The sequence below is a fragment of the Elephas maximus genome, chromosome 2 (genome assembly GCF_024166365.1).
Source record: "Elephas maximus indicus isolate mEleMax1 chromosome 2, mEleMax1 primary haplotype, whole genome shotgun sequence".
NCBI classification, from domain to species: domain Eukaryota; kingdom Metazoa; phylum Chordata; class Mammalia; order Proboscidea; family Elephantidae; genus Elephas; species Elephas maximus.
In genome coordinates this window covers 166,338,860-166,348,849 of record NC_064820.1, presented here as the reverse complement: position 1 = coordinate 166,348,849, position 9,990 = coordinate 166,338,860, and the positions used below count along the sequence as shown (strand labels likewise).

The 9,990-nt window shown below is 40.0% G+C and overlaps 1 protein-coding gene across 6 annotated transcripts in view; it reads right to left on the bottom strand.

Moving 5' to 3' along the window:
• Nucleotides 1-2,397: 2,397 nt before the first annotated feature.
• Nucleotides 2,398-9,990, bottom strand: part of LOC126070181 (interferon-inducible GTPase 1-like) — a 33,826-nt gene continuing 26,233 nt past the window's right edge. For 5 of the 6 annotated variants that reach the window (XM_049874128.1, XM_049874126.1, XM_049874125.1 and 2 more), the window contains one exon: nt 2,398-6,398. In XM_049874128.1, coding sequence (XP_049730085.1) covers nt 5,128-6,384 — 1,257 coding nt within the window. In that variant the 5' untranslated portion in view covers nt 6,385-6,398 and the 3' untranslated portion in view covers nt 2,398-5,127. Of the gene's footprint in view, nt 6,399-8,573; nt 9,606-9,990 lie in introns of those variants that run through there. The other variant, XM_049874127.1, reaches the window with a different exon arrangement.

Here is a 9,990-nt window from a genome sequence, read left to right as displayed (position 1 = left end):
TGTATGCTTCTACAGTGCTTTTAAAAATATATATTTTTAATAATATTTGATTGCATTTTTGGTGAAAGTTTACACAGCAAATTAGGATCCCAATTTCTACACAATTTGTTCAGTGAGATTGCTTATATTTTACGTAGCGTGTCAGCTTTCTTATTATTTCCATTCTGGTTTTTCCATTAATCCAGTTTCCCTGCTCCCTTGATTTCTTGTTTTTACTGTACAGTAAATATTGACCATTTGGTCTCATATAGATGCTTTTTTCAAGGGAACGCAGTATTCAGGGGTGATATTGTTCATTTTAGGAGCCAATCTGTTATTTAGCTAAAAATGACCTCATGGAATAATTTTCGTTCAAGGTTTAAAGAGTATCTCTGGGTGATAGTCTTGGGGAGTCCTCCAGTCTCAACTAGTCCAGGAAGTCTCGATGGCCGCTCATAAGCTTTTAAGACCCCAGATGCTACTTACCAAACTAGGATATAGAACATAAACTTTATATATTATATTATGCCAGTTGACCTAGTTGTCCCATGAGTCTATGGTCCTATGTTTTCAGACCCCATAAAGCAATCTCACCAGCTGTTTGGTTAAGTCTAATAAGTATCCGGGTTTGAGCTCTCTATGTGCTTTATTGTACATATGAAGATATACGGATGCATGCACTTAAGTACACACACACATAGTACATCTGCATGTAAAACCTGATGCCATTGATTGATTCCGACTCATAGCAATGCTGTAGGACAGAGTAGAACTGCCCCATAGCGTTGCCAAGGCTGTAAGTCTTTCCAGAAGCAGACTGCCACATCTTTCTTTCACAGAGCAGCTGGTGAGTTTGAACTGCCGACTTTTGGGTTAGCAGCCAAGTGCTTAGCCACTGTGCCACCAGAGCTCAGTGTATAGATCCATCTATATGTGTCCGCCTATATACACATATATACATACTTACACGCTTCTATACATACATTCATACACATGTGTCCATAGTCTTATTATGTAGTGTTGTTGCATAATTGTATATGTCCTAGCATTTACCATAAACATGCTTTTTTCTTGCCTACTTAGTGCCATCCTTCACTTTGATCAAGCTGTGCACACTTCACCTATATTTGGTGTTGTATTTCCCATTCTCCAAAATAACAAGGGTCTACTATCTGGAGAGTGATCTCCTCTCCCCCTGACCTATCCCTGGTAACTACCGGCAAACATTGGTTTCAGTGTGTATACCTAGTCTTGTCTTTTTATAATAGCAAAATCATACAGTATTTGTCCTTTTGTGATTGACTTACTTCACTCAGCATAATGTCCTCCAGTTTCATCCACAGTATAATATATTTTGAAAACTCATCATTAATCTTTATGACTGCATAGTATTCCATTGTATGTATGTACCACATTTAGTTTATCAATTCATCTGTGGACAGCCACTTGGGCTGTTTCCGTTTTTTGCTATTGTGAATAGTGCTGCAGTGAACATAGGTGTGCATATGTCTAATCGTGTCTTTAGTATTCAATTTCTAGGGTATATACCTAGCTTTATAATACTTTAAAACACCTATGTATACCCGTCGTCATTGAGTCAATTCCAACTCATAGTGACCCTATAGGACAGAGTAGAACTGCTCCACAGGGTTTCCAAGGAGCGGCTGGTGGATTCCAACTACTGACCTTTTGGTTAGCAGTTGTTGCTCTTAACCACTGTGCCACCTATAAGTCACTTATAATGTGAAGCTAGAAATAGAGAGTTTCTGATCTTAGAAATAGAAACATGTATACTTCTATGATGCTTTTAACCATTACCTGTAAGTCATTAGAAACTTTTCAGTCATTAGAAATTATAAGTCATTATAAAGTTGTTCTAAACTTGGAAATAGATAATAGAAGTATGAGAAGTATGCAGTAAACAGGGACATAAATATGTCATATGACAACCCCCTTAATTTCTAAGAAATCAGATCTCTACAAATTTTCCCTGGGACATAAACATGTCATACAACAATTCCCAAAATTGACAATAAAACATATTAATCCTGGTTAGACATGATAGCACCTAACCCTTATTTTGTGAAGTGAAGGTGAAGAAATTTTATATAAACCCTCACTTTCTGCTCTCTTGCTGAGGAAAGACAGCAGCAAAACATCACTCTGACTATCGCTCTCTCTGAAGACTGAACGTCTGTGAGATACCGCCCACCACAAGTGACCTCAGACCCAAGCTACAAGGCAGTCAAGTCTCCTCGCAAGACCACTCAGAAAAGGTAAAAGCCTGAAGTCTAAAATCTTGCCTCTAATCATTGAACTAACATTGTAATTGTTAATTCTGATTCTCCAGTGATAAATGAATGTCTTGAGGTGTTAGTTGAGTGTCTTGCCATGACTACCTTGCAATAAATGAAACAATTTATGCATGACAAACCTGAACATTTCTTTATTTAATTTCAGAATAATAATGCTCACAAGACACTTAGCTATATACAATTTCCTCACTGTATCATTATATACTTATGATTTAGGTATTGGTATAATGCTCTAAGAAGTCCCTGGGCAGACGAAATTGCTACACTCTAGGCTACTAAACAAAAGGTTGGTGGTTTGAACCTACGCAGACAAGCCTCAGAAGAAAGGCCTGGCAATCTGCTTCCAAAAGGTCATAGCCATGAAAATACTCATGGAGGGCAGTTCTACTCCGAAACACATGAAATCACCACGAGTCGGAATCGACTCAAGGGCAAAAAAAAAGAAAATATATATGTATGGTATATAATCCTCTGGGAGTCCCTGGGTGGTGCAAGCAGTTAATGTGCTCAGGTTGAAGGTTCAAGTCCACCAGAGGTGCCTTGGAAGAAAGGCCTGGTGATCTACTTCTGAAAAATCAGCCATTGAAAACCCTGCGGAGCACAGCTCTACTCTGACACACATGGAGTTGTCATGAATTGGAGTCACCTTGATGGTAACTGGTTTATAATGCTCTAACCCAAGATTACAAAAAGGGTATAGAGTTGCTTTTGTACATATAGGGTTGTCGAGTCAGAGTCTACTGAATGGCAACTGGTACAGGATATCTAATTACAGCAGAATAACAAAAAGGGATAGAAAAGCTAAAAAAAAAGGAAAGAAAAAAATCAACAGGATTTCCTACGGATTCTGCCTGTTCTGTTATCATTTCCCAGTAATGAACCATCATAGAGTCCTCATTTTCATTGTGATTTCCTACCCAGAGTCTGCATGATTCAAACTTTTGAAATTTGTAGGGAAAAATTCTATAGATCCCTGTTGCTTTATTAAGAGTTTTTGCTCCATGAATGGTAGAAAGTTGAAGATTTACTTTCCTTTGGTTGCACACATGGTAATATTATACACCTAAACGAAAAGCCAAATCTTGTTGCTGTCAAGTTGATTCCAACTCATAGTGACCCTATAGGAGAGCGTAGAGCTGCCCTGTAGGGTTTTCAAAGAGCAGCTGGTGGATTTGAACTGCCAATCTTTTGGTTAGCAGCTCAGCTCTTAACCAGTGCGCCACCAGGCCTCCATTATACACCTACTCTTTACCTATCGACTATCTCGTTATTTGACATTTCCCATTTATGACAATAGTAAAAAATCTACTATCCAGCTACATTATGCATTAATGACATATGTCTGGCAGTCACAAACACTGAGGTGTGAGGCAAGAGTAATGCTGGCTGTGATGGTTAAGGTTATGTGTCATCTTGGTTGGGCCATGATTCTTAGTGGTTTGGCAGTTATGTAATGTTGTAGTCATCCTCCATTTTGTAATCTGATGTGGCCATTCTCCATTTTCACATAACTCCCTGGTCTTTGGAACCTAACCTTGTCGACAAGTGAGAAGTGGGTGTACATAGTGCGTGAAGCAGGAGAGGGAAATTCAGTGTAGGAAAATAAAAATAAAAATCCAGGACTGTCCAAGACTCAGTGAGAACCCAAAGGAAGCACGTATAAAAAAACGGTGTTATAATGGAGCATTTGGGGCTGAGAAGCCCCAAATAGTACGTGACAAGAACTAGATCCCAGGCAACAGATCTTTCTCCAAAGACAAAACATTGTACAACTATTCTCTATGAGTTTTATTGGAGAATAACAGCTGATCCACAGGGGCATAGGGAGGATAACAAGTGCCCGGGACGGTCTCTGAGTTGCTCCCCACACCCCAATTTCAAGATGCATAGACGTTGGTAGTGGCCACATGTCGGCAGAAACACCTTTCCTCTTCTTGTCCGGCTGTCTTAGTCAGGTGTCTTTCATATTTGTGGTGCATGAGAATGTCATTCTGCAACTCGCCTGACACCCCCTTAGACTTGTACCGGGGGGGCAAGTGCCCCCCTCTTTTCCCAACTCTCTCTATGCCTCTGCTGATCCACACGCTGGAGGAATTGGAAAGATGACTGTGGATTTCATCTGCTTTTCCACTGTTTTTTATCTGTGCCATCCTGGAATCCAAATTGCAGTTTAGTTATCATGTCTCCTTCATCTCATTGGGTTTATACCGATTTCTGTGTCTTTTTTTTTTCTTTCTCTCTGTATGAATTTGACAATTTCAGAGAGTACTGGTCATGTATTTTATAGAATTCTTGGTTTGTTTTCTCATTATCAGAAGAAGTTACGAATTTTGAGGAAGGATACCACAGAAGTGGTGTGCACTTTCCATCACATTGTATCGGGGGAAATGATATCAGTACAGCCTATTACTACTTATTTTTAACCTTGGTCACTGGTGAATAAAGTTAAAATTTTTCCTTTCCACATTCTATGGGTTAGAAGCTAGTCAGTAGGTTCAGCACTTGAGGAAGCAGATGGGAACTAAGCTTCACCTCCCAGCACAGAATTGCAGATTTATTGTTTGTTATCCCAGGAAAGAATCTGACTCAGTAGGATTCTTAGCAGTTGATCAGACATTTTATAAAAAGAAAATAATCAGATGTGGTAGCTTATTCAAAGTGGATGAATGGTGTTTGCCTGTGGTCTGCCCATGGCCCAGCCAACAGGAGCAAGCAATCATTAAGGATGAATTGGAGGCTTGGATCATCAATACACTCAGTATATTGTTTAGGGATCTACAGTGTGGTTTTTTTCCTTCATGAATTGGGAATTCAACTTTCAGATAGATTTATTCTAGTGAGAAGTCAGCTTTTCTGAAACGGTCTTTTTAAGCAGAGTTTTAGCATCATTGGTCACCGTGTCAAGGAAATGAAGTTGCAAATAGAAGTTTTTTCTAAAGTAGAGACCTGTAGCAAGGAGACCTCCATTAGCTGAGCAGAACCTCTCCACATATTTCAAAAGCCTTTCCCCTATTGATTCATCTTTCTTTTTTTCCAGCAACTTTGGAGATTCAATGATTGCCTGGAGTTCCTCCACAGGCACTTGCAAATTCTCAGCCAAATTTTGAAGAGTAATGTCATCTACCCCAAAGAGAACTCGATATTCCTTTAAACTTGCCTCCAGCTTCTTTATGTCATTATCACTGAAGATGCCCACCATAGGCAAGGTGGCCAACACTCCAGCCTTCAAGGCTTTCAGCCAGATCTTCTGCCTCAGAGAATCCCTCTTTCTTTCAATGGCTTCCTCAGTAACATTGGGCAGGGAGAGCATAAATATATGTCGTTTTTGAGCAGGGAGATCTTTTAATAGGGTGTCTATCAGGATTGGGAAATCATACTTAGATACATCATGGGTGGAGACCAAGAAGATTTGTGGTTTGTCCATCTTAATCTGCCTAAAAGAGACCAAACAATTGTTTCGGATCTTCTGCAGGATTTCTTCTCTTTCAAAGTTCTTTGGTTTACTTTTCTGTTCATTCTGTAAATCGATGTCCACCTTGGTTCTAACGAAGTAGAAATTTTTCTTCATACATTTAATGACCTCGGCAAATTGTGCATCATTTTGCCTGAAGCGTGTAGCAGAAATGATGATAAAGAAGTCGTATTCACCAAATTTTACTTTCCGCAGATAATCCTGTGGTCGGAAATTAATGGTCCCAATGCCAGGCAAGTCCCAAAGTGTCACATTGGGAAAACGTGGGTGTTTGTATGGAGTTGCCTTCATGGTCGTCTCTACCACACCGGTGGGGGCCGCATCTTCTTCTTCATACCCAACTCCTCTCAGGGCATTGATGAGGCTGGACTTTCCTACACCAGACTCCCCTGTCACAGCAATATTCAGTGGGGCACTATCAATTTCTTTTAGTACATCATCAATTACAGCACCCACACTATCAATGTAACCTTTTTCCAAGTTGGACTTGATCAAATTGATGGTTTCCGCAGAGAGGATTTTGTTTTCCACCTTGAAATTCATAAAATATGCATTCATACTGGAGGCCAAATTTTGGTGTTCTTCATTATAAGAAGTAGAAGAGAAAATATCACCCATGGTGAATAAAGGATCTAAAAGAAGGAAGGAAGAGAAAAGTTGAAAGAAATTACTGTACTGGAAAGAAGGTCTTTGTGCCTTGTTCTTACCAAAAATACCATATTCTCAGCACTATTTCCCTTAGTTATGTCTTAACACGGGTTGGTTTTTATCTTACTTAACCTCTTTGTTATGGAAATATTAAACTTGTACAAAAATTAGAAAGAAAATGACATACTAAACCCCATGTGTCCATTAGCCAGCTTCGGCAACCATCAAATTATGTCCAATCCCACTCATCACCTTTTTCCTCTAAAGCGAAACCAAGATAGCCCATCATCCCATCCATAAATACATCGGTTTAACTCTCTAAAAAATAAGGAATTTTAATTAACATAACTTCAATACTATTATCACACCTAGAAATCAATAATAATTCCTCACTGTCATCAATATTTAATCAGTGTTTAAATTTGCCCAAATGTAAACAGATCATTTATTTATTTGTTTATTACAGCTTTACTTTCATTAAGATGCCAAGAAAGTCCACCCACTGTATTTGGTTGATAAGTTTCTTAGATGGCATTAATTTGCTTTACATATGCACTTTTCTTGCCTTTGGAACTCATGTTCATTAGTCATTTTCTTCCAGGAATATTATCCACTTTCAATAACACAAAGCTTTTTCATTCTTCAAGTCCCAGTTTGTACTCACTTACTCAGTGCAGTCTTTCTACATATTCCAGCCCTTATTTAGCACCTCTGTTTTCTTTTTCTTTTTATATTTTATTTACTTTGTTGCTGTTGTTGAGAATACACGCAGCAAAACATACACAAAACCAAGTTCTACATGTACTATTCAGTGACATTGATTAAATTCTTTGAGTTGTGCCACTATTCTCCCAGTTCATTTCTAAGTTGTTCCTCCCCCATTAAGATAAACTCGCTGCCCCCCAAGGTTCCTGTCTAATCTTTTGAGTTGCTATTGTCACTTTGGTACCATATAAAAAAAAAAAAAAACCAAACCCAGTGCCGTCGAGTCAATTCCAACTCATAGTGATCCTATAGGACAGAGTAGAACTGCCCCATGGAGTTTCCAAGGAGCACCTGGTGGATTCGAACTGCTAGTGACCCTATAGGACAGAGTAGAACTGCCCCATAGAGTTTCCAAGGAGCGCCTGGTGGATTCGAACTGCCCATCCTTCAGTTTGCAGACGTACCACTTAACCACTATGCCACCAATTTTTTTGGTACCATATACATAGTTCTTAAAGGGCATAATGCTGAAGGCAGACATTCTTTACTAGTTAAGCTATTTGGTTTTGAGACCACTTCAGGGAATATTTCTGGTTAAAGTTTTAAAGATTATCTCAAAGCAATAGTTTCAGGGGTTCATTCAGCCTCCACGGCCCCAGAGAGTCTGGATTCCATGAGAATTTTGAAATTCTGTTCTCATTTCCCCCTTTTTGATCAGGATTCTTCTATGGAACCTTGGATCAAAATGTTCAATAATGGTAGTGGGGTACCATCCAGTTATTTTGGTCTTATGGCAAAGGAAACAGTTGTTCACGGAGACAATTAGCCAGACGTTCCATTTCCTTCTCTTATTCCTGACTCTCATCTTTCCAAACCAAGGAACCAAATCCCAAACCCACTACCTCTGAGTTGATTCAAACTCATAGCGACCCTATAGGACAGAGTAGAACTGCCATATAGGGCTTCCAAGGCTGTAAATCTTTACAGAAGCAGACCGCCATATTTTTCTCCCTCAGAGCAGCTGGTGAGTTCAAACCACTGACTTTTTGGTTAGCAGCTGAGAACTTTACCAGTGCACCACCAGGGCTCCTTCTCAATATGGCTCCTTCCTAATAGGGCTCCAAGCAAATAGAAACCAATTGATGTGCCTTGGATGGCTGCTTGCAAGCTTTTAAGACCTCAGGCATTAGGCAATGAACTCGAAGGTAGAACAGAAGCATGAAACACATTATTAGTCCAATTAACTGGGATGTCACATGAAACCATGACCTTAAACCTCCAAACCAAGGAATCAAATCCCATTAAGTGGTTTCACATAAGCAGCCACGGCAACTATTCTTTTTGTTGTTGTTATTGTAAATATATCTATCATACAATTTCTGCAAATTCAACTTTTTACAGATGTACAACTTAGTGATACCAATTACAATAATAAGCTATACAACCCTACCTACCCTTAATCAGTGCAGTGGTGGTTTAGTGGTAGAATTCTTGCCTCTAATGTGGGAGACGTGGGTTCAATTCCCAGCCATCATGTCTGTCAGTAGTGGCCTGGGTACTACTATGATGCTGAACAGGTTTCAGCAGAGCTTCCAGACTGAGATGGACTAGGAAGAGAGGCCTGGTGATCTACTTCCAAAAATCAGCAGTGAAAATCCTCTGGATCACAAAACAATGTTGTACAATTTGCAACCAGTCATGGGGATGGCACATGACCAAGCAGTGTTTTGCTTTGTTCCATTGTGTGTCGGGTAGCCGTGAGTCAGGGCCAATTCAGCAGCAAATAACAACATTTTCTTTTAAGCTTTTTATTTTTATACAGTAATCTAATTGCACAAAATATCTTATTATGTAGGACACTATTTGGTGTGAAGATTGTTTTTTACACGGTAGCAGAGCAGATTAAGAGTATGAAGAATACTGTCATGGATTGAATTGTGTCCCCCCAAAATGTGTGTCAACTTGGCTAGGCCTGATTCCCAGTATGTGTGATTTGTCCACCGTTTTGTGATCTGATGTGCTTATGCTATGTGTTGGAAAGCCTAACCTCTATGATGTTAAAGGGGCAGGATTAGAGGAAGTTATGCCAACAAGGCAGGACTCAATCTACATGATTAGGTTGTATCTTGAGTCAATCTCTTTTGAGATATAAAAGAGAGAATTGAACAGAGAGGAAGGAGACCTCATATCACCAAGAAAGAAGTATGGGGACGGGAGCACATTCTTTTGCTAGGGGGTCCCTGAGCTGAGAAGCTCCTAAACCAGGGTAAGATTGATTACGAGAACCTTCCCCCAGAACTGCCAGAGAGAGAGAAAGCCTTCCCCGGGAGCTTGCGCCCTAAATTCAGACTTTTAGCCTCCTAGAATGGGAGTGAATAAATTTCTGTTTGTTAAAGCCATCCATTTGGGGTATTTCTGTTATAGCAGCACTGGATAACTAAGAAAATGGTCTATTCTATTCTCCATTGGTCTTTTCCCAGATCCATTTTCTTCTTCCTTAGCCCTGACCTGTGACCCAGGTAGACACACCTCTGGACTGTCTCACCAGAAGGTGCTTACCCTCCAGTTCACAGTGTAATTCAGCCATTGGGAGGCAGCAACAGGTAGAAGTCTGAGTGTAGAAGGAGGGAAAGGTGAGTGCATTGCTTCGCTGTCGTCCCACTGCTTGGGCTGCATTTGTACTTTCTGCTGTGGGGCTCCTGTTGGCTGTTCCAGTTCCTATGGGGCTTTAGCAACATTTTCTTCCTGTCTTCCTTCAGCCTTAGGGTCAGTAAAGGCTTCTCACACTTTCTAGCCCCTGGGTGCTTCACCACTCCTTTTTTTAATCTACTTAAGCTGGCGCACCTCTCTGCAATTTCCCTTTCATTGGCG